This window comes from Symphodus melops, assembly GCF_947650265.1.
Source record: "Symphodus melops genome assembly, chromosome: 12".
Lineage (NCBI taxonomy): Eukaryota > Metazoa > Chordata > Actinopteri > Labriformes > Labridae > Symphodus > Symphodus melops.
Genome location: NC_136702.1, coordinates 5,698,465 through 5,724,390, shown reverse-complemented (window position 1 = coordinate 5,724,390; position 25,926 = coordinate 5,698,465). Strand labels below are relative to the sequence as shown.

Here is a 25,926-nt window from a genome sequence, read left to right as displayed (position 1 = left end):
TTTATATAATTGGTAGAATCAGTCGACCCCAAAATTACAAAACTCCCAACTCCATAAAATAGAATTAGTCATGCAGATTGTCGTTGTTAGCTCAATAAACATCCCACAGTGTGGTCTGTGAATAATTCAGAGCCAGCCAGGGGAGCGGGGGAGAAGTGAAGCATGGAAGGAGACATATGATGGAGAAACAACATAAGGGGAAAGGGACAAGGGAAACCAAGTTTTTCTTTTCTTTGTTTGACCCAGTTAATAAACTAAGTCAGCAGTAACAGAAGAAGCAGCAGTGGTGACACAGCTCATGACGGTATTACTTTGGGCTCAATTGATGCTGCTGGTGCTGTACTCCTTCTCGGTTTCTCAACACAATAACACTTTATACATATACTTACATTCTGAGCAACTTGCGCATTTTGTTGACTTGATTATTTCCAAAGATAAATAATAATAAATGTTTACCTATTATATAAAAAGACTCTGTGAGAAATACTTCTTCGGTTTCTTTAGTATAAACGTTTTACTGTGATAGCTTTCACTACATCCATGGAGCTACTGAAAAAATGAACTGCAAGCTGCAAATTCAGCAGGTTTCTTTTTATTGTGCCAATTGCTCACTATGTCACAAACAGTAAAAAAAAAAAAAAAAAACACAGCAAAGGTATACACTTTCTGTTTACAGTCCACAAAGCATTTTGGTAAATTAATTTCTGGATATTTTATTTTTCTGTTTGAATTGTGTTATGCTTAACTGTCTGCTGTAGAAAAAAACCTTTCTTAGAATTAAAATGTATAATAACTTTATAGTATAAATAAAACTCAGTATCAGATCAATAAAGATGTACAAAACAGCTTACAAAAGGAACATATAGCCTAAAAGGAAAGTGATTTATCATTTCAAGCTTGTGTTTCCTTGAGCTTATGTAAATAAACTTTAACCATCTTTTGAAAATCTTTTGAATCCTTTTGAAACCTGACTTTCTGTAAAATTTCCCATTTGAATTCTGTGCATCTTGCAGTAGCTGTAGCGAATGCTGAGTGCCAGTGGTTGTTTATTTGTTACTGGAACATGCATGAAGCTCCAGGAGGAAAGTCTGTCCTCTGTATGAGCCGCTGTCTGCAACTTGGCACCGTTTGGATGCTGACAACAACATGTGCTCGAGGAGACAGTGGGTGATTCAACCTAAATTAATATCTACTTCTAACAAACTGACCCATGTGCTGTGTGCTTCAACGCGTACAATTAATGCTTACATACATTTGTCAGGAAGTAAATTGAATTAACAGGGAGCAAATTACCGGCCTCTGTTTCCTTGCACAACTGTTTAAAGTGTTTAAGTCAATCATGTAGTTTCATTTCCCATTTTTCTCTCAAATCACCCTTTTTATGTAATATTTCTGCTCTCAAATAATACTGTTTACATCTGAGGGAAACTAAAAGCAACCACAGACACAGTAGCACATCATTTTATTGAACTCATTTTTGTCATATCCCCGGGTTAAGTTTTCTGTTTATTTCTGTTTACCCTCATGTTTCATGTCTTGTGTTTGTGTTTCACTTGATACTTACCCTGTATCTCGTTCCAGGTCTGTTGGCTGCATGCCCTTCCCCCAGTGTCTCCTGTGCCTCTGATTACCTGTCTCACCTGTGTCTTGTTAACTCCACCTCCCTTTAGCATATAGTGTTTGTGTTTCCCCTCATTCCGTGCCAGTTCGTCTTGTTCCTTGTGTCAGCGTTCCAGCATTATTTTCTCTCTAATTATCTGATCTGATCCTGTTAGTTTTTTTTGCCTGCTGACTTTGTTACCTTTGCCTGGATTTTTGGATTTTGTGTACCGACTTTTGGACTGATAAAATGGATTTTGAAACTGCCTGTCGACTTGAGTCGTTGCTTTTTGGTTTTCTGTGTCCAGTCATGAGAATTTTCTCATCATAACATATATTTATAACCCTAATAACCAATGATGAAGTGATGAAGTTTGAATTATTGACTTTTTTATATAATTTTAACTTGTTTATTTTCAGAACTGTATGTATAAGTTTACTTATTTCTTTGTGTTTATCTTTAAGCCGCTTGCTTAAACGCTACCATACTGTCCCAGATTGTCCAAATTAATTCTTTTTCATACAATAGTCTGCCATGATCATTCAGCATTAAAAAATATTGTTTTAACACTTGTTAGGTTGTTTCTCACATATGTAGGTCCTCTTGTTTAATGAAAGTGTACACAACTGTTCTTATATTGGAATATTTAACAATGTTTTGATCTTGTATACACCCAGCCTATAAAAATACAGATAAAAAGGGAAGATTGAAAAGTACCAGATTTGACACTGAAATGCAGAGATGGGTGCTGGTTCATGACATCAAGTTATCAAGAAATAAAATCCTGATGTGGCAACATAACTGTCTATAATGTGCACTGATATCCTGCATTATGCAGTCATTCTCTTTACTGGCTCATGCTGAGACATTAATGATAATTAAATTACAGGTGTAATAAGAGTGGACTGGTACTTTACTGTCAGCTTGGTTACCTCTCCTCTAACACCACTGGAAACAACAAGAGTTATATAATTAAGAAATTATGTAAGGTCTAATGGTAGTTCCAGAAAATGAACTCTGCTGGCACTTTCACCTAATGAAAAGTATATCGACATATGCAGTGAATATTAAAGATTGGTAGTTTTCAAGCCTGGTTCAACAAAACTTTTAGAATATGTATCGACTTCATTGCAAGCCAAGTGTTTTCTAAGCTTAATAAACATTTCACTCATGCAAATGTATTAAAGAAATCTTACTTGTTTTTGAAAAGGATCTATTTTGTGTTGCAGTTAATTACTGCTTTTGCTGATGTGTCTGCACATGCAAACCCCAGCTGTGCTCTGATATCTAAACTTAGAAGAGGAGCAGCAGGCTTTTCTATCAGCCGATAAAGGCCTGAGGTAAGCAACCAACCTCGACCAGGATGAGTCTTCTTCTCCATCCTGCTCACTTAGCCAACTAATCTCCCCCTACCTGGGCAGCCATTGACCCAATGCAAAACATTCTGTAGGCAGGATGAGACCAGATGGTATAGCATATTAGCAGTATCGATTACTTATTAGATCGGAGAGGGTTTGTCAGGAAGACAGAGGGTGGTGTTTTGGATGAAATGCAGCCTACAGCAGCTGGTGAATCAGCAGATAGCTGCTTTATTATGGCCTACAATCGGAATCAAGCATCTAGAATCAGTGCTAAATCTATCTCCATAGTGGAGGTCAACAGCTGCCACTCCTCAGTCAGGAAATCAGGCTGGCAGCAAGAGATTACTAAAGGGCAAAGGAGGATTAATGAGCACTAAAGAGAAGAGAGAGGGAAACAACACACAAACAACAATACACTATCTGTGGCTCCACTGTTAATGGTCCCTACTCTAATTTGAAACATCCACACTTTTCAATTTTAGAAAAATGAACTGCCTCCTGAGTAAGTAAAGATGTACTTTTTGGGATTTTTGGATTTAGAAACTGAACTCTAAATACGTCAATTTTGTTTATTTTAAGCTTATATGGTAAACAGATTGTTGGTTTAGACCGTCAGATCATCTTCATACAAGCACTGAATATATCATCAAGTTATCACACTCAGGCAAAGAAAAGTCTAGACCAAAACTTCCCAGTATTTATAGCAACAGGAGGGGGAATACGGTGATTACCAAAATGTGAACAATTAATTTAACTGGACTCAAAAGTTACTGAAACTAAAGCTGAAAAAACTTGTGATTGATGGAAAACATAGTTTTGTTTTTGGTGGAAAATATCACAAGTTATTTCTACCAAAGGCAAGAAAGCTTGAAATAACCGGTATGATTCATGTGGAGCCATAAAGAGCCAGAGCCCTCAAAGAAATCAATCAGCACTTTAGAGAAAAATGCTCAGTCTTACATCCTCAAGCGGCCTGCATTACAATGGGAAGCAGGTGTTTATCAAAAACTGCCCAGCTTAGTGGCTTTGTTAATTAAGAAAAAGGATTATTCTCTGAAAAAAAAATGTGTACAGAGCCAGAGGAATATCGCACTACAATAACAGTTAGCTCAAGTTTATGATTCAGTCATAGCAGGAAGATGTTTTGGTTTCTAGGTAGCCAAGTTTTTAAATATTGCAAAAATGACTTGGTAATATTCAAGTAAAGATGGAAAAAAGAAGCTTAATTTATACTGAAATAAGGCCTCTAAAGTAACAATGGCAACAATAAAAAAAAACCCATCGATGAGCCCTTCAAAGATTTATTGTAATGGAATTAAGTTATGTAGCCCCAAAGATACTGAATAGCAGAACAACCAAAGCCTGTAGGCCACCAAGTGTCAGATAATAAAAAACAAATTACATTTCATGATGAAGAATTGGCCACATACAGGTAAAACATGTCAGGTGTGAAATATGATGTGGCTAAAATCAATGCAGGGTGTGAAAATGGGAATCCAATACATGCATCAATACATCAGTCATCACGGTTCTGTAGATTTCTTTGGATAAACATTGGTAAAAGCATTTAAATGTATGTGCATACTGACTGAATAAATGAATAATAAAGAGTTATTTCTTATAATTCAACACAATAAAACAAATCTAACCAAAAAAACTGATCTCCACTTGCATTCCCATTCGCCTAAATGTGCAAGAGAACATTATTTACAGCACGTTGGCAATGACTCCTCTTCTATTAATGCTGTTGCTTGTATGCCGTTTTCGGGTTTAACTGAAGAAGTGAAACTTGTTCCACAGCAGTGAAAAGATGTAGATGCTTTGAAAATCAGACAGTAACATCTTCCATTAGAGAGGAAGATTTAAGTGTTTTTCCTACACAGTAAAATCACGTTTGGTGCCTGGACTGTCCAATCTGCTCAAACTGCTACATATCTTCTCCTCCTCCTTAGGACATGGAGTATCAGCTCAGGAGAGCATGAAATTGAGTTAGGAGAAAATGGGAGTAAGTGATGTTTTCATGATAACCTAAAGCAAACACCAAGGCCATTAGCAAGTTAACAAGCCAAACACTCTAATAAGCTCAGCTTTCTCTCTTTGCTCTGTGTACAACTGTGGAGCACTTACAGGGTTTAATGATGAACAGAGGTTATGGCTGAATTGCAAAAACAGATGAAGATACAGCTGGTGGTCTGAGCATATCACTTTCTACCTCCAACAGTGGAATTTAAGATCTAGTCTGTCAACTGTAAAAAATACTGAGGGAACCTGGAAGGGGTTGGGGTACATAATTAATGTCTGCAGAAGTGTTTAATTAAGACAGCATTACCACAGGCACAGGAGGATTTAACTTATATGCACAGTCAAACTTTAATTTAGATAAAACTGAGACAGCTTATGATATACAATACAACAGGGAACACAGGATTAACCTTTGTCCATAAGGTGGAAAGTCTTTGCTTAGCTTTACATACACAGAAAGGTTTTGTATTGGTTTAAAAGGGAATGAGAGGACAAGTCAGTGGAATGTAATTTCCTATCTCCCCCCCCACAATGTGAATATGAATGATGAGCATTCATCCAAAACAAACATAAAAAAGGAACAGTGATTTAGGAGCGAGGACTCTGGAGGAATACCTAAGGGGCACACTGTCCCCGCTCCAGCTTCAATACTCGAGGGCCTGCAGTCAAGTATGAAGAAGATAGCAGCTGGCGTATTGACATTCTGGACCCCTGGGACTTAAGGGCAAAAGCCTCTGAAAATTAAACTCATATTTTTAGGTTTAAAGTCGAAATGAAATTTCTCATTAAATCTGAAAGCAAAAAAAAACCTCAAGTTTTTTTTTTTTTAAACAAAGCAAATTTGGGTTAACATCCATCGCTGTTCATATTATTCTGCAATAATCCTCTGATATCACTCTGAGGGTGAGAAGCTCACCATGGCATCATATTCTAGTGCTGTCTTCGGTTGTAAGTTGTTCAAAGCTGGGAATGAGATACATTGTGATAATTTCATAATTGCTTATAATTTACATGCTACTTAAAAGACAAATAGATGTTGGAAACACGTTGGGACTTTCGGCCATTTTTCAATTTAAGATATGTATTTGACAACACATACTAACAGCTGACAACGAATGTTACTAAGCAACTTATATCTCTAAAATAGGCTAGCTCAAGTAAGTAGCTGTATGCTACGGCTACATTTTGTTAGTGTTATCATGCGAAGGGTTTCGCTTGCCAATAGGAAGGGTAGCAAGGAAAGCTAACACTTGTCTGGTGATTGTTGTACAACCGGCTACAAAATGAAGTCAGCCTTCCTATTGTATCTTAACAACATCAAGGGGTAATTTTTACTAAGTTACTTCTGAGTTTATACCTCCGCTAGGAAGTAGTTTGATGCTCAGGTTAATATTTAATTTTCTTGTCAGATATGGAAAGGGGTAATTAGCTAACTAATTGTAGCAAGGTAGTGACCTAATTAGATTAGCTGTTAGGCCATGCTTAAGTGAATATGCTGTTTTTATAAAGTTTACTTTATTCATGACTTTCCAATTGTGTCTATTAATACTTTAGATAAAAAAACAAAGTTATCATTAAGCCATTTTTATAAGGTGGCTAACACTGAAACTAACTGTTGGATTATTGACTGGGGTTATCAAATAAATTGTTTTCAATTGAAATGGCCTATATGTTTGACCCATATTTTTATTTATTGTCTATCAATGTTGTTCAATCCATATTGAAGCTTTGAAAACACGTTTTTTTTTCAACAAAGTACTTACAACCTGGAACACAGGTTCAACATGAGAACAGCAATTCAGCTCCACACCCTTCGCATAATGTCAGAGGAAACTAGCTGCTTGGTGGAGCATATGTGGTCAAAGGTAGCTTATACAAAGCAACTGGGGTCAATGCTTCGATATGTCAGAGGGGGCGGTTGAAACTATTTTCTCCTCAAACTCCTCATTGATGCCTTTTTCATTCTTTTGATGTAGCCTATGGCACATGGTGAAAAAAAAAATATCTTCCTCACTGGTGCCAACATGAAAATTGTTGATATCAATATCCACAAAAGCTCATCTCTTCTGTTGTAGCATGAACAAAACAAGAAGCTTACAGTGCAGGAAATGATGGTTTCTGGAAAGCTATTCACCATACAGTAATTACAGCCCTGCAGGGAGATAATGATGTTGAATGGACCTCTAACAAAAGACTGGACTCACAGCTTCACGTTCGAGTAGGGCTTTTCAGATGAAATAGTGCCCGGTTGCTGCAGTGGCGACAATAAAGTCCCGTCATGACTGGCCAGCTGTCCTTTCAGGAATTCATTCGCTCAAGTGAAAGAAGAAACATAGTCACTACGATTGAGGAGGAGGAATAAGCTTTTATATTCACTTTTTTTGTTTTATTAGTAATTTCTCTTGATGATGGCAGATACACACTGTTGAAATTTTAATTTTATTCAGCAATCACTTTCTCTTGGTGTTTATTACTTACTTGCAACAGATTTTATACAACTAATATTTCATTTTTCACATTTCTCTTTTTTAATGTTGGAGTCCAGCAGGATTTAATTTGTTACTTTGTCGTTTTTTTCCTATAGAAGACTGAGTTGAATTAGAAATTCCTGAACTTAAAGCAGTACACACCTGTAAGTAAAAGGGCATATCAAATAATCATGAAATCATAATAACTATATATATTTATATTCCATAAATGTTACTCTGGTTGTTATATTCTTCCACACATTGTCAGAGTAGGAGTACTCAATCTTAAATAACTGAAAATGACATGTGACCACCATGGACCAAAACATACACTTTGAGCATAAATATGTCTGCCTGAGCTGAAAAGCTAGATGAATGACATCAGTCAAAGTCAAAATCACAGAGAAGGGCACTTTAAATTCTAAAAAACGTACACACATAATGGTGAAGACAGGTCATCTATGCCAGGAAGCAGAGTCACTGTCAGGCACATAGTGCTGCTTTTGTGATATCTGCAGCTCTGAAAAGATGCCATGACAAAAATACACTTAGAGCTGATGTGTCATCAGCCTGGTCTTTACATCTGCATAATAACGTTCCACATGAAACAAAGACAGCAGAAAAAAGGCCTCACCATTCAGACACCAAACATCTTGGTTGTACTAAGATGAGTCTTTAGAAACGTTCTATGTAAAGAAAAGGAAGAAATAAAATATGATCTCCTGCTTTGACAGAAAATCCCTCCTTTGAAAGAACTCTTTATTTTCTTTATATCATCTATTGTGCTCTGTATCTTTCAATAATAATAGTTTTAAAAAGGCTTTTGACACATGATTGAATCTGAGATTAAGACTCATGTTGTATTTTATTTAAAGATTTTAATATTGTGCTAGAGCAATACTTTTTATTTTACAATCTGTGTAGAATTTGATTTAAACAAAAAAGTACATCTCATCATATTTTAAATAGTGAACCTAATAGCAATGGGTTGAACTAAGTAGCAACATTATCGAACAATTTTAAGTCATATATCTGATCATCATGCAAATCTAAGGGCAATTAGGTTCATCTATTAGCTCCATTTAAGGTCTCCACTATCTCCTCAAGAAAATATCAGGCCTATAAGATGCTAAATATTATACTAGCATCATAGCCAACTTTTAATTCTTTTTGGTGCTGAGAAGGTAAAGCGTACATGGAAGTTCATGCAAATAATAGCAGAAAAGTTTTGGTCTGGAGGGCTAACAAGTATTACAACTTTTTATAACAGCCCTATCTAACCTCATGAGAGCTCTGTAAAGCTATACTGTAGGAGAGAAGCAGATAAATTCTAAAAAAAAGCAGACTCTCTGTGAGACTATCTCTTTGCACCTTACTTAAAATATTTGCCATGTCTGTAGATCTTTCTCTATACTTCTACATCTATACCAAAAGAGTTGACTCATTCACTCCTAATACATGAGGTTAATTTCAATATCTAAAGTGTCAAGAGCTGGAAACCAAATTGTCTGTTTAACTGAACTCAACATTACCCTTTACGTAATCTGCCTAAAGTGGTTAGAGTTCCACAAAAGATCCTTTTATAGTCCAAAGAAGAGGAAGCATTTAAGAAAAGGCAGGAGGAAACCACAAATGAATAGTTCAGAGAACATTTACAAAGGGATTTTTTTGTAAACATCACTGCAAGTTAATTCAAAACCTATTGAAGGGTTGTAGAAAATATCCTTAAACATATATCCCATTCACAATTGCCAAATATATCAAACATATACACTTCAGCCTTTGCCGAGAATTATTCTGCCGTGTTATATCATCATCTGAAACAAAGACAGTAAATTGTTCTACTGTCAGTGTGTGTTCTGTTTCAGCGTCAGGTTGGCTTTAGGCTCTCCAGAGGATTACCGAATTGTCCTTATATGGCTACTCAGAGAGAGAGAGAGAGAGAGAGAGAGAGAGAGAGAGAGAGAGAGAGAGAGAGAGAGAGGAACAACGCTGGACATTTCTACATCTACTGGTGAATGAGCAGCACTCATGCACAGTCACACACAATCCCCACAGATCCCTCATAAACTCTGACTGTCCTGCCAGAGGAGAATTTAATAGCTCTGCTTCTCTGTTCTCTACACACACACACACACACACACACACACACACACACACACACACACACACACACACACACACACGCACACACACACACACACACACACACACAAATACACAGTTGAACATGAAGCCACTTGACCTCCTTCACCCTTTGTCTGTGTGACACAGATAAATAAATGCACACTGGGACACTTGTTCTTATAAGACTTACAAGTTTAAAGTTGACAAAGGTTCAGAGTTATTCATTTTCTTTGTTAGGTTTTGTTTAAATGAGATAGTAAGGTAATTCTTTTTTTTATAGCTTATTACAGTAGTTAGTGTGCTATATAGCTAGCATTGATTTTTTACATGTTCCTTTTATCTGTTAGCTTTTTGAGTCCATATAACTCCAGTAAACTACTGTACCACCACAAATAGAAAATTGTTTGGGAAACACTGTGATTAGCTATTTAACTGTCTAATGAATGAGTCGTAGTTATAGACTGTAATGCTTGGATTAATTTAAGTTTCACAAGTTCAGGTTCTTTTCAGCTCCAGGATTTCGTCTAAAAAGGATTGTTTCGGACTCCCAAAAGGACAACACACCCGACAAACCAACAGACATCGTGGTGGCTACATCAACCTCTACTCACCCACATCTTCACACAACTTCGGTCTTAGCAGAGATCTAATCAGTGATTGAAAATTGGGTGTGCAGGGGTTTAGCATTTTAGGAAAAGTTTCCTTTCATGTTTAGCCAACCAAATTCTTTTTTTTTTCCAATTTCATAAATTTTCGCTTTATATCTTTCAACAGCAATCTACCAGCTAGCATTAAGTCTGGAGACAAGCTAGCCTGGATCTGTCAAAAAAAGAATAAAAAAACACCCCCAATGTAACTTTTCAGTTTCATATTTGGATTTAACCAAAATAGAAATGTTCTTGGTGATGTTGTTCTTTACATCGGTATGTTATCAGAGCACCTGCTTGAGTTGTAAACAGCTTTAACTTGACATTTCAATATAACGTGAGCATGACGGTGGTTGTGGGCGGCAACCTCCAGCACCTCCCCCTTCCCCAACCCCCCACCACCATCAGAACCCCTTCTATCTATGTAGCCCTTTATGTAGTGCAAACGTCAAAAACGAATCTCCTGACTTCAAATGAAGGGCAGATTTTAGTGTGTCATCGTCGCTTTTAAGTTTCCCTCTGATAAAATTCTAATTAACTTCAGTCCTGTATGACAAGTAAGGGCACGATGGGTAATGGGTCCCTGTCAGTTCATGACAGACAACCATTGCAATTTCCATCTGTGATTGAAAACACCTACACATTAAACCAGTTTGCCAGCTGCAATTCATAAAGCAAATTCTAGTTTTTTTTTTCGATTGCACTGACAAGTGACATATATCCAAATATTCGTCATCTGCTTTTATCTCACACCTGTCTTCCTGTCTGGGTAATGTTTGAACAGATGTAGCAGACTGTGAAGAAGTACTGCTTTAATGAATGGGGAGCGCTACAGCCTCCAGACTACAAATAGGAAATGTGCGCTGAGTTTAATATCGGATAAATTTGATAGTATTCATTCTCAGTAAATTACTTCTCTCTACGTTCATCTTCCCCTGCTTGACACGCACGAAAACAACAGATAAAGGAGTGCGAAATGCTTAACAGAGAATCTGTATTCCAACCCATGCTCTGCTGAAACAGGACGGATTAATATAAGGACAGAAAACTTGGTCCCCTGTCACCCACGGGTATAATGCAGTCTGGAGCATATCAGGGTGCCCCAGCTGTGACCATGCAGTCTTATCATTTCACAGCCGTGTAACCCTTTCTAGACTCTTTAGCTATTTCCCTCCAGCTGGAAAGAGAATCTCCAATGCATTCCTTTGCCAGTAAGACTCTTCCTTCAACAGCTACTGAAGAGAGGAACGAAAATAAATCAGAGTGCTCTTTAAGGTCACGGAGAGAAATCACAGATGTTCTTTTTCCTGATTGTTACATGGCTGCATGTTTTCTTTCTGCACGCAGAGGAAAAAAAGATTAAGAAAAGCTTTCTTTTGTTTTTTCTTTCCTTCTTTCTTTCTGCGTTTGGATGAATAATTCTCATGGTTGTTGGACTGTCTCCATGCAGAGGCTTTTTCTGTAGGGAACAGGATAAAAAATGGGCTCCTTTGTCAAAAGTAACATCCAAGAAGGCATTATTGCTCATGATGAGTCACGTTAAACGATCGTCTGCGGATAACGAACCTGCTCCTTTGAATGTCTCATGTTTTCTTCACTTCACTTCTAAACCCTCAGTCAATCTTATCTGGTCTTATTTGGAAAATGAATTAAACCCCTCAAGCTTTACCCTTTTGTGAGTCAGGGATTAGAGTTCATAATGAGGACAAGCAGGGATCTATGCTGATCATTTCCTCACTGAACAAAAGGTCACAGATCAATATCTCTCCACAAGTTTGAAAAATGTTTTCATGTCTGCAATTAGAGGTGATAATCTGTAGATAATCGACAATTATTTCACCACCTGTGCAAGCCATGAGGGAGATTTCATTGTGAAGTGCTTTTCTACTTGATGAACACTTTCGTGAAACATTCATTACCTCGCATGGATTTATACTCTGCACAGGCCCCAGGAGGCAAATGGTTCAGGGGGCCCAAGGGCCAGAGCCTCGGTTTGAAGTGACTCTTAACTTGTTCTTGTTTGGGAGTCAATTAAAGGATCAGAGAGACTTACAACCCCCCCCCCCCCCCCCCCCCCCCAAAAAAAAAAACAAAAAACAAAAAAAACCTAAGACTTTAACTTTAAAGAGACTCAAAAACATAAAATCAAATAAAAGCCTTGCCCAATCAGCAGCGTTTGTTCATCTGACTTTCATCTCTATATCTCATTGGATCAGCTTTTCATTTATCCATTTATTTGGGCTTCTTATAAACCTCAGCCTCGCATTCAGAAAGCGAGGCTGTGCAAGCCTGTCTTGGGTCAGAATGGGTTCAATAAGGCTGTATTGCGTTCTTGAAACGACTTGAGTCTTAATGGGAAGAGTTCAGCTTGATTTCAGGTGAGCCTGGCTTTCTTGTTTCTTGTTACGTTGTTGAAATGCCCCACAGAAGGAGACACAAGATGAACATACAGAGATAGAAGATGAAGGAAAAGAGACACAAAAGCAAGACAAAAATCGTCCAAAGGAAACTTGAGAAAGAAAAAATGAGAAAGAAAGACAAGAGATCCAATGAAAACAAAGAGAAACTAAGTAACCAAAAACAGGTGTAAACAACAACAACAACAGCTTGCCCAAAAGACAAAACCACAAAGCATGAACACAAACCGACCACAATGGAGACAAGGGAACCAAAATAGACACAATTAATAAAACAACAGAGAGACACAAAACAACAACATGGAGAGACTAATGAGTCAAAAGACTCATCAAAGTGACATCCTAGAGATATGAGAAAGACATAAAAAAATGACATCAGAGACTTAACTTGAATGCAGGGAACCTCCTGGACAGTCTCTCAAAAACAAATAAGACACAAATGGAGTATACATATACATATACATATAGACATATACAGAGAGACAAAAAACAACAATAACAAGACGGGGGTCCTATAATCAATCAGTTTCTCCAAGTAGCGGTATGACATAGTATGCAGCTGCTGGTAATATTTCTACAATAATTCATCACAAAGAAGCAATTGCATATACAGAGCACACCAGCATTTAGTCTGAAGATTGGATCTAAAAGTAAGAATTAAATTTAATGCCTGAACCGTGAGAGTGCATAACGTAGCTTTATGAATTATATGCTGCTGAGCAAAAATCAATAAACTTCTTAAGAGCATTTATGACCTGGCAAGGTTTCGAACATTTACATTCATTGCATATATAGCTTCACCTTCTAACATTTTCAAATAATATCCAATAGCTGCTTCTCTGAACTGTAATTAAATCAATGCACTGAATTCATCATCTTGCCTGGAGAGCTATTGCCCTTGCTTACATGAATACATTAGAACTATCATACAAGTGGTATTTTCACCACTTCAATGGTATGATGCATGTTCATATTGTCATAGACCTTTGTATTCCTGAGTCTTTTTTTCCGGTTAAATAAACTTGTTGGGGATTGAATATGCCAATGTGATGGAGAACAGGCTCTCATCCTGATGTTCTGTGAATTTCCAGGTTTACTTATAATCCATTTCCTTTCATCTCTGTAGTTAATTTTATTTGACAGCGCATCAAGTCATATGCACGATGCCTGCAAGCCATGGCAACAGGTCTGGTAAGACAAGTGTGCAATAACATGACTAATTATAGCATCAGTTCAAGCTGCAGGTGAATTAGTGCCTGGTGGCTTCTCTTAAGTGTGAAAAGCATTTCTTCTGAGTGGCAAAAAGAAAGAAAGTGCAGCTGGACTAAAATGTGTTTCTTTTTTACATAGATGAAATAGGTTCTTCTTGTAGGCTAGAAGTGAATTTAAAAAAGTAAACATTGTCCCAGTCTGATGACATCACTTCTGATAAAAACTCGAGCCGAACGTTTGCTGTCACTAGTGGTTTCAAAATAAAACACAGTCGGACGACTGATCAGTGATATGGGCTTTAAAAAGAAATATGAACAGGTTACAGTAAGCACAGAGCAAAAGTGGTCAAAACAATAAATTGAACCCTGGAATTACTTTATCGTACCCTTTCCATTTTTTTTTTGTCCAGAGAGGCATCATAGTTCTGTGTAACATAAGGGACGTTCTGTTTCCACCTGTTGTCTTGTGTCATTTCAGATCTGAGATTTAAGTTTGGCTCTTCTTGGGTTGATGTTATCCCTCTGTATTTTGTCTTTCTGAGTGCACCCGCTGCATATCTTTGTTGGATAATAAAGATAACCTAAACCTGAAAGTGTGTACTGTTTAAACAGAGTTATGCTTATTATTAAGCAATGATTGCTTAATATTTGATTGTATAAAGTGGTGCAACAGGTTTTAAAGTCTAAATTACATCAATAAAAATAAAAATAGACAAACTATAATGCAAACATGCTGCTGAGTTCAAGGTGACATATTTCTACTGATCATAAAGTATCCAGAGTTTGTCACATGTCACATGCAAGTCAAACAAGTTTGATTCAGCTGCAGTCTAACTTAATATGAATCTTAGATCACAGTGCCCCCTCTTGGCTTCAAAAGCTTAAAAGAAAACTTCTCAACACTGGTGAGGACATGCATGATAATCAGTCACTCTTGTAGTGTTCATAATAAAGTGGAAAATCCTTCATCCAGTTCCTGACTTTTAAATGTTTTTTTTTTTAAGTCTTTCCATCTAGAGCATTAAAAAGGAGCTTTAAGATAGGAAGGACATTTTTCAATGGAGGGGAGAGCGAGCATGTCTAAGCTCTTCCATCTGTCCTCCATCTTTATACAGACTCTTTTCTTCAAAGCAGGAGGACAAACTATCTCTATGTGAACCCAAACACATACACGCCAATTGATTACCCTACATCACTCTGGTTGCCTCCTTGGCTTTTTTATGGGGAAAAGATGGGACGCTCATGCTGAAAGGTTTAGAATTTCTTAGTCACTCGACTCTGCTTGGCGCCATTCAGGCTGTGCTCGTTTTCTAAGCGTAAGGATTAAAATCTCTTCCTCCCACGAGAGAACCAAGAGAAATCTAAATAAAGGAATCCGAGAATTTGAGATGTCTGCCTTCAGGGGCTGTGTGCTTCACCTCAAGGAAACTGAGCCTGTTCATGCTCAGTCCAACCTTTTTCCATATTGCAGAATTAGAGTTTATTTCCATTTATGGGAAATGAGGAAGATTGAACAAAAAAAAAAAGGATTTCACAGCTTCAGATTGAACAAGCAGGAGTGCGTCAACTTATATGAATATTCCATATAATATTTATGAAGATATGAAATCGTGAAATGGCTCAAAACGACAGAATGCATTAAGAAAACAGCTTATCAAAGTGTAATCAAATATAATGAATGCACACTGAATGAAAAATGCATGACAAATTGGCTTTGGAGAACACAGAGCAGGCAGGTCCTCTGAACCCTTTGCACAAAAGCTCATTGAAATTCCTTTCATTACGACTGTGGCACTACAGAGAAACAGAGAAGGATGGGGACGGACAGAGAAAGAGCAGTATAATGATTTCTGATTAGAGAGGCAGGAGAAGCTTTGCATCATGTGCCGGCAATACACACACAAAGAATGACGCCATTCCACAGTCGGAGAAAGTAAACAAACACACAAGATGAGCTTTTAGTTGTTTTATTTACAAATGTTTACTGTTTCGATGATATATTCTTCACCTGGGAACCTGCTAGTGTGCACAATCCTCCATTTATCAGTGAACAATCAAGACGAGCATACGGTTTTAAATATGTATTTGAAAGAGCTCTAACCATCTTAATTACTTCTCCCTGTTACAGACAAAAAGGCACATTGACATGATAAGAATACCTTGGTTGATGAAAGCGTTAATACCACAAGACGAAGCGGAAAAAGAAGCATGAATAAGAGACGATCCTGCAGAAATCCTCGACAATTCTCTCTCAATTGACTCAAATTTGACTCAGAAACCTTATTGACAATTTCACGTTTTTACTAGTTTTGTAGCTAAAATATTAAATACTCTGGTGCATGCAGGACCCTTACACTTTGTACAACAGTAATACTTAACATGATATAAGTAGATAACATCTTTGCAAGCTTACCCCCTCAGTCACACACGAATAAAAGCACAAATATCATTCTCATAAGCGAGTTTTAAAACGGAAGTAAATTTCAAACCAAAGTGCCCCGACTATTTGCAATGGCTTCAATGTTCACTCTAAAGTTCACGGGTTGTTGTCACAAGTACTTTCTTCATCAATCTGTTGGAGCACTGTCATGTCACATGGAGGTGGGCTGGCCAGCTATAAGAGAAAAGAAAAATTCAATAAAAATGAGAGAACGATAAAAAGAAACGCGTCATGAGGCAGATCGGTCCGCTTTTATACTCACTTTTGAATCGCATGTAGCAGGAGTTACAGTAGAGCTGTTTGTTTCGTATTCTGACTTCAGCCCCGGCCTCCGTTCCCCCGAGTTCAGAATGACAGTCGATGCACTGAGGAAGTTTAGGAAAGAGGAGAGTTAAAGAAATACGTTGCTGAGTAAACTCAACCGAAGGGTCCGAGTCGAAAGATAGAGAGAAACACCAAGAACAAATCTAAAGGACAAACATTCACAGGATGAATGGATTCGGATGAAGGAGACAAGACTGAAGGGAATACCAAAGTTTCAGGTCAGATCAGCTCCAGACTTGAGTGAAGAAAGAGAGTAAGAAAGTCAGGGAAGGACGAGTTTTGCCAGCAGGTTTTGGCACAGAGAATCTACTTTGGACAGGCGTCTCAAAATCTTGAGACTCATCAGTGTTAGTAGACACAGAAGAAGAGTTTTATGTGACAAGTTCAGATTTTTAGGATCGGTTGCGGAGTGCCGGGGAAAGTGCTCCAGGGAGCCGGCTGCAGCACCAGCTCTCACCTTAAAACAGCCCAAATGATAACAGAGTCCGAGGGACTCGATGATCATGGCTGCTCCCTTTCCCAGCGCAGTGTCACAGTAGGTACAGATTTTCTTTCCACTTACTGACCTGGATTACAGAATGCACAGCTTTGATATTACAGTTGAGCACACATGCATAATACATGTATGTAAGCACACACACACACACACACAAACACACAACAAATATCACACAGGTATACAACAGGGTTTGACACCTGGCCACAGTGTATTGGCCTTTTGTTGAACCGTCCTTTTGAGTCAATTTTGGCTCTTACTGAAAAAGAAAATACAGCGATATATGTCTTGATTAAAACAGTTTTCTATTTTTAATCTAACGTTGCTTCTTTGAATGTTTTATTTTTGAAGTATTTAAGTTGAACAATTAGTCTAAAAATACTGACCAGAGTTGAATTATTCAAATATCATTCCTTAGACTGTTGCTTCAAAATATCAGGAAAAAAACCCCACACAAACACGCACCATACTCTAGGTGCACATGTACATGAAAGGGAATGAGTAAAATAAGACTGTATAGAAACTGGGTAGTGAATGTAACATTAAACAATATCACATGTAAAAACAACAGCACTTGTAGAAAATAACTGTAGTCACATTGCCACCACTTCCCATCCAAACTTTAAACACCAACTCAGCCCTGATCTTGTCCCCCAGTATACCAGTGAGAGGTTAGAGGCAGCTTGATGCGGATGTTAGGGGAAGCAGCGTAGTCGCTTTTACCTGCTCCTCTGCTGAGGGGCGCCTCCCTCAGACGTGGGCTCCGGAGATGTGGTGGGTGACAGAGAGGAGAGGGAGGAAGACTGCCGGGACCAAGGGGCCGAGGGGGTTCCCGCCCCACCTCGCAGGGAGCTCATGGAGTAGGAGGAGGGCAGAGTGGAGGAGCCTGGCCTGTGAGACCCTGACCAGCCCTGGTAAGAGTTAGTGAAGCCGGAGAGGGCAGAGTGAGGGCGGCTGTAGTTTGGAATGGAAGAGTTGCTCCTTGGTGTCCACGATGAGCGCCAGGAGTTGTAGGACGTGTCCAGGTTGTCGAGAGACTCGCCTCTGCAAGCCAACCCACGCCACACCAACGTTAGCCCGTTAGTAAAGGCTTTTAATCTGTCTGGCTACCACTTCTCTCTGCCCACTCTCTTTTAAGTTAATTGACTAATTCTCCAAATAAAATCAGACAGTGCAGAATTAAGTAGTGGTAGCCAGACTTAAAAACCGTTTCAATTAAGCTAAATGAATATTAGTAAGTGTAAAAAAAAAAGCCAACCGCCACCTTCACACAACAATCCTTTTACTCTACCTGCGCATGGATGTCATATCCTGGTCTTTGTTTGCTGGGGGTTCAGAAGAGCGCTGGCGGATCCAGCTGCTGTCCGTCAGCAGCGGAGTCTTCTTCTTCATCTCATCCAGGATCTGCTGCCGCTCCAACTCTGCGTGCGTTGAGAGCTGCTGACCCTTCTTCTCTAATGCACCGCTGCCCGTCACTACACCCAGAGGGAAGAGATATGTTAGGAGGGATGAAATGATGGGAAGTTTCACGGAAGTCAGAAGCTGATCTCTCGAGAGGTCTGGACAAATCATTTTGATACCTGTTGTTGTGTGGTCAAAAAGTATACAGTAAATATAATCATTTCAAAAAAGACCAAATTGGAATAGGGATGGATTGAATAAAGTTGAGAAGCCATTTTTGATTTGACTACATCATGGTATTTAAGAATAATTCAAATCATAAAAGCCAATTTGAATCAAACTGACTACATTTTTGATCATTGAGTGGTCTCGTTGGCTGACTGACGGATCTTCAATACGATTGTTCAGCAGGAAATCACACATCTGTCTGTCATAACTGACTGATCAGACGATCAAAGAGTGCACTGATTTGGTTTCAGATTTTAAAAAAAGAGAGGCGGAGGTTATTTCCGGGGGGGGGCGAGCCCACCTCTCTCTGGCTCTCTGTATCTCATGGATTTGAGGATGTCTCTCCTCTCCAGCTCCAGCTCTGACGCAGCCCGCTCAATCTGGGCCTGTATGTCACGAGCACTCCTCAACTGCTCCTCCAGCAGCCAGTGAGCCATGCCCCCGAGCTGCTCATGCACACCTACAGCAGAGTACAGCCCACGTGTGTGTGTGTGCAGCGACAGTCAAACAGGGAGTATTTTATCAAACAGCATTGTAAAGTTTGCTGTCTCACTTTGCTTTTGCAGCCATCGAATCCTGCAGGTCAAGGTTAACTTTAATACAAATTTAAAAAAGAAAAGAAAAGGAAACTGACCTCTCCTCTGAGGTTTCTCCTCTTCATCAAGCTGGGGAGATGATTTGGATTTCGCCCTGTCAAACAAAAGAAAGTGACTGTTAAAATAACCTGAAGCGTTTAAAGCAATCAAATGTACAGTACACAGTACAGTCTTTTTTTTTATAGAGGCCAAAGAGCACAGCTTTATTTTATTCGCCATCAACATAAAAATAACGTGTAAAACTGCTCTGCTGATTGCAGACAAGTCACATGTAATTCTCATCACAGCTGGAGCTCTATCCCACGAGCTGCAGGACTTCCAATTTCAATATACCGACACGTTGTTTGAATGCTTCCCTTTTAAATAGAGCCAGCGGGAAACAATGCAGGGCGATACCTGGACACTAAAGCCATGCCACTTTTCTTCTGCACTGAGAAATGTGTGGAAAATATAACAAAAGAACACAAGATTTACGTGTTTTCAGTATGTTTACTGGATTTGCTTCGTCTGTCTGCAGCTTGCTTTTCATTGGCAGCACGTTTCTGTTTTTGCATTTGTTCTGGATAATTGCATAGAATTTGCACAGTTTTTCGAAGTTGATGAGATACGATGAACTTTAGTGTCCCAGTGGGGAATTTGCCTTGGACTCCACATTAACAAAATATCAAATCACACAACAAACTACAACTACAGCAGCACACTAACGTCTGACTGGCCTCAGGGCAGCACCATGATCAGAAAGCAGATGGTTTCTTCATCTGGAAATCCTTTGGGTTGAGTGTGATCGCCCTTGTTCACAACCGTACGCTTATTAGTTAAAAACTACATCACAGTGTGTTATAAACCATTTTTTTCTTTCTTTAGTTTTACTGCTTAAACGTACTAGAGAGGGGGACCTGACAATAGCTGCCAATGAAGACTATTTAACTTACATTTTTCCATTTCAATAACAGGTTGTAATCATTGTTTAATGTATTCCTACTTGTTAGAGTCGGATGTGAAATAAACATGTGTAGCGGTAAAAGCACAAGATGTAAGAAGAGGTTTAATGAGTGCAAATAAAGCATTAATATGAGATCAATGCAGAAGAAGAAGAAGAAGATACATTATTCATGAAGGTACAGCAGCAGATTCAGAGTGAGCTCCTGTACTGACCTGTCTGCAAAGGACAGTGATGGCTGATCTAAGCCATGGGAACCAGCAGCCCTTTTAGTGGAACAAGTGAAGAGAGGTAGGACGATGGTTAAGACACAGAACACATGCAAACACGTTCATGCACACACAATGAAGCAGGTTATGTTTTGCACTTATAGGTGTTATTTTCAGCCTGATGACGACAGATGAGGAGGCGTCTGAGTAAAGTGAGAGGAGCAGTGACTCTACTGACCACTGTTGCTGTTGCTCGAAGGCCCTCTCTCTCTCCCTGCGCTGCTGCTCCAGCGCCTCCTGCTTCCTCCTCTCCTCCTCTCTCTCCTCCTCCTTCCGCCTCTGCCATCTCAGCTCCTCCTCCTCCCTCTTCTTCCTCTCCTCCTCCTCCTGCTGTTCTCTCCTCTTTCTCTCCTCCTGCAGGCGCTGCAGCTCCCGCTCCTCCTCCTCCCTCCTCCTCCTCTCCTCCGCCTGCCTTCGGCGCTCCTGCTCCTCCTTCCTCTTTCTCTCTTCCTCTTCCCACGGTGGAGAGACAGCGTGGCTGATTGGAGAGAGAGGAGAGCGTGGGCTGATGCTGTGGCTGTTCACCTCGAGGCTGACGGGCTACAAGGGAGACGGAAAGGGTACAAAAGAGGAAGCATTGGACACATGATGGCATGCCTGACCTCGACTTATCTACAGGAGGAAGTGGAACTGAAGTGAAGCAACTTTTATTATTCCCTGAGGTGAAACGTTGTCTTGTAAAATACTCACATGATAAGCCATTTTTTCTGCTCTTACTTAAAATATCCATTATGAGAAAAACTGACATTTAAAAGTAAGAAGCAACAGCACATTATTATCAAACTACTGCATAAGTACCCTAATTACACTGACCAATAAAGGGTTTTTGGGTTCATTTTGAGAATGTGTTGCTTAGAGTCCCAACTTATTCTCGTCTTTTTCTGCCTCTTCAGCTGTGTCAGTGTTAGGTTTAATCATGCTCTTGTTTACCTGGAGTGAGCCTTCACTCTTAGTAATATCCTCCTGAGACTTGAGCCACTCTTCCTGCAGTTTCTCCTGGTCACGCTTATATTTCTCCTGAGAGAGAGAGAGAGATCAATGTTATATAGTTAATTATAAGCATGCACACTGTCGCATCAATAAAGAAATAATACCAAAACCACAACAACACTATGAAGAAAGTGAATCATAGGAGCAAAAAAATGGAAGTATTGAGTCAAAACTTGAGTAAGAAAAACGCAAAGGAATCCCATTTAATAATATGAATTCCCACACAAAAATAAATTATTTAAAGCAATAAAAAAAAAAGCTTTGAACTATATGAACTATATTATGCGTAATATAGTTTGCATGAAAGAAGCAGGAGGAGTCAAGAGGGCATCTATGATTACATCTATGATTACACCGTCACAGTCAAATCATTAAATAACAACTCAAGTAATTGGAGTAGTTGAATTATATTACCATATTGTGCTAATAATAAGCAGAGAAAATAATAATAAGCAGTAAAAATGAAGTAGGGATTGCAGCTGTATTATTTCAGCTCTTTCTGACATCCTCTACATGTTATCTAACCGACTTGGTGAAAGCTGATCAATCTGGAGAAGCTCGCCCTGGGCTGGAAGTGTCCCTAACACATCATAAAATCAGGCCGTGTATCCAACAGGGAGAAACACTGGAGGAGTAACGAGCCTTCCCCGGCTCCATCAGCGCTATGATTGGACACCTTTGATCTCCATCCAGAAATAGAGCCTCAGAAAAATGTTTAGACAGGATTCCACTACATTTAAGTTGGACACTCGACAGGTGCTTTATCCTCAGTGGTGTCTGTTATGGTTTCTGTTTTGAGCCAAAAAGGAGAAGACTGATTCTCTGAGACTGTCAGACGGTGCGTGCAACAGATTTCCAAACTTGATGAACTGCTGCACAAAAAAATCCCTCAGAAAAGTTCAATCCTTTCTTCTCTCCTTCTAGTTTCCAAATCTTTTTTTTTTTTTTTTTTACAACCCGCAATTGACAACAAAAACCTAATCACCACTGACACCAATTGTTTTCTTAGTAACCTCCATGTTAATGGGACTTCATTTTTGTATTTTGACAGGACTGAGTTATTAGTTTTACAGTTAGGTATACCTAATAAACTGACATTTGCACGTCTGTATGTACCTGTAGGAGGCGATCCTGCTCCTTCTGCCATTTCTCCTGTCTTCTACGCTCCTCTTCTGGATCCCAGGACCAGCGACTGGAGGACGTAGTGATTGGAGGAACGGGTATCTGAGGAACACACAAGAAAAACATGCACAACTTTAAAACATTTACAAAGCCAAATATTAAGCTTCTCTTTTTACTGTGAGTTGCTGTATGCCATGAACAACGATTTATCCTTTGACCCTTCAGTGTTCTACTTTTCATTAGCAAAAATACATAAATATAAAAGCTCCCTGCAATCAGCATTGTTCAGTAATTGGACGACTAAAAGGTCTAAGAGGCAGAGTGAAGCAGCGTTTGATGTAAACCAGTAATGCATTCTCTGTTTGACATTGTGAATAATGGGACTTGATAAAAACTGATGTATCTGCAGAAATCAAAACAAAACAGACAAAAGTCTTTTCAGCAGTAATTGTTATACTCACATCTGGCATCACAGACTCTGATCCTCCTTTAAAAGAAAGACATGTCATCAGTCAACACTTCGACAGAGCAACAGAAACCAAGTTAACCTCGAGGCCACATCAGGAGACAAGCCTATTCAATTTCCAACTTGTTTTTTTTTCTTCTTCTAAGTGAAGCACAATTCATCATTTAAAACTGTTTTAAGAGTAATTGATGTTTCAGACAAGCCTCGAGTAAAGGTCGAACTTCACCCACTACGACTTATTGATTCTCTCAATTCAAAATGCTCCCACTTGCTGACATTTAGATTGGCTGCCAGCCCGATGGTTCTGAATAGGGAAATCAATAAACTGGTTTTTGAGAACAACCAGATCAAACAAAATCACACATCTTAGCAGCATGCAGAAGCGAAAACACGAGTGCAATGCAGCCAGTCAGACAGGCTCAAACTCACACTTAAATACAAGCACGTCAAAGAGAAGCAACAGGAATGCTTTTTTTTGTCTTCATGCACAGCAAAGTGAAATGTGCAACCATGTGTTAAACCTGTACACCATTCCAAAATAAACACCATAAACACACAAAAAAATCATGTTTATGGTTGGTACTCTGGAAACATTTCTGAAATGCTGCTAAAAAAACTTGGAAGAGTTTGATTTTGATAAAATATTGCACGATTGGTTTGGAGAGCATGTCAGAAGCCCAGTCTGTACCAAGAATAAGGTGAAGAGGTCACTGCACACTCAACACTGTTTACCACAGAGGTAGACCAGCGCATTGACACTGGACCTTGAGCCACCTACGGGGGGAAGTGGGGCAACAGCACAAGGGTTAAGCTCTGACACCCGACAGAAAACAGAAAAGACCCCGCAAGAGAGCCAGTGAGGAATTCAACCTTCAGTCTTGACAGCACACAATCAATTGATAATGACTTACTATTAATTGAACATGAGGCTTTGACAGATCAGAGACATGCAAAAACTCCCGCAGGAATAGGAGGAATTCAGCAAGACACAAAGGCACAGAAAACCCAGCCACCAGATTACACACAGAAGTCTTTATGATTTCTTGGAACCAACCCCAAACCAAGTCATTCGGTTGTATTTGTTTACCTGTTTCAAAAAACTCTGACCTCCGTTTTAAGTTTTTCAGAGATAATGGTTCTGACTCTACATGAGAGATAGAAAACAGGAAAAAGTGAGGCACATAGAAGATTAACACGTTTCACCAGTGGATATCCACTTTACATCACTCATGCATGAGTTCATTAAATGCTCCTTTCCTCGTAACATTGGATTTAAATGTGATTATATTTGGTTTGTATGATGACAATTCACATGGTTTCAATATAGCTCATGCTGCGTATGCCTATAAAAATCATCTACTCTTTTCCTTAGTTGGGCCTTAACATGTGTGTTCTAATCAAAAGATACAATGTTCAGCGTTAATGAAAAACAACAACGAATCACAACATAAATGAAACAAAAAAACAACAACAATAAGCTCACAGGATACTGCGAAGGTTGGCCGTAACTACGACAACCAGGGTCTCTGGGGCTCCCCTCATATCTGTCTGCTCTCCATTATCTACAGCATCGATGCACATTCTCATTTTGTGCAGAGTAGGTAGGGTAACTTGTCCCTGACTCTAGTGTCATCTTCAGGATAAATACAAAGCCGAGCAGTCGGTCTGACAGAACTGGCTTGACAAGACACAGTCTTTCATGTGTTGTTCATGTCATTTCTTCTTCAGAGTCAAATTTAAACAACTTCAGCTAGAGCTGCCTGGGTCTCCTGAATCTTTCCTGTGTGGAGTCGAGTATCTACACATTTACTTCTGAGAAATTCAGAGTACAAAGAGTAGAGATGCACTGGTGGTGAAAACTAGGACTGATACACAGGTTGACCCTGTTTGTTTTTTTCATATGATTTATATGATTCAATGTATTTAATGTGCTGTTTTAAGGCTCTCCTCTTAAAATGGCACTGGAGGAACACGTCTTACAAACTCCACGTCAATGATATTCCCCAGAGAGATTGAAAGCCTGCCACACAGGCATAAAATCTATTCTTCCTAACAGATGAATTCTTCTGTCTAATGAATAACATCTCCTCTGAGTCAGCTGTTAGATGTATTGGCTAGCCATCATTAAATTAAGATGACTCAACAGACAAAGTACATAGGCTGCTGACGTTGCTGCATGCCATTATTATTTGCCAGTGTCTGTCAACAGGGCAACTTCATCCAATACTTTTGATGTTCAAGCGATTCATTGGTGCATCTGTAATCCATTTAGAAGAAGTACAGCTCTGGGTTCACTTTTAACCCATTGTCAAGCTTTGTTTAAAAACATATACGGTACATCTTTAAATACATTTGTTTCAGTTGGTAAATAGTTCCAAAGTATTCAACCCCTTATGGAGAAGTCCATTTTTGATCTATAATATTCTGTATATAAAAGGTGCCATTCCCCATGCTTCTAGTTCATCTGTTACTGCCTATATGTGAAGGAAGGATCTGAAGTTAGACTGCTGATGCATATAGCTCACATTCTATGACAGAAAAAAACAGGCAGTCCTCTGGTTGTGCAGTTTTGTATTCAGCACAGATATAGTCACCAGGATCAATTTCATAACCTTTCGTACTGTGTGCTCTGCTCTTTACCTTTGTTCCTCATGGTCACTGACTCCTCACGAAAACCTCCATTAACGCCGTTTGAAGCCACATCCTGCAGGGAGACACAGCATGTTGTTTGCTCATTAAAGGGACTCGACCCAGTAAACAATACAGGAATAAAAAATAAAAAAACGTCATCAAATCGACGC

At 39.1% G+C, this 25,926-nt stretch overlaps 1 protein-coding gene across 2 annotated transcripts in view; it reads right to left on the bottom strand.

Moving 5' to 3' along the window:
• Window positions 1-15,804: 15,804 nt before the first annotated feature.
• lmo7a (LIM domain 7a) overlaps window positions 15,805-25,926 on the bottom strand; it is a 50,082-nt gene continuing 39,960 nt past the window's right edge. The window contains exons 21-34 of one of the 2 annotated variants that reach the window (XM_079357373.1): window positions 25,766-25,829; window positions 24,213-24,269; window positions 23,858-23,899; window positions 23,121-23,146; window positions 22,654-22,761; window positions 21,478-21,564; window positions 20,726-21,087; window positions 20,494-20,544; window positions 19,377-19,432; window positions 18,405-18,588; window positions 17,837-18,157; window positions 17,075-17,183; window positions 16,556-16,658; window positions 15,805-16,467 (exon numbers count right to left, since the gene is read on the bottom strand). In XM_079357373.1, the coding sequence (XP_079213499.1) occupies window positions 16,445-16,467; window positions 16,556-16,658; window positions 17,075-17,183; window positions 17,837-18,157; window positions 18,405-18,588; window positions 19,377-19,432; window positions 20,494-20,544; window positions 20,726-21,087; window positions 21,478-21,564; window positions 22,654-22,761; window positions 23,121-23,146; window positions 23,858-23,899; window positions 24,213-24,269; window positions 25,766-25,829 (1,593 nt within the window). In that variant the 3' untranslated portion in view covers window positions 15,805-16,444. The other variant, XM_079357372.1, reaches the window with a different exon arrangement.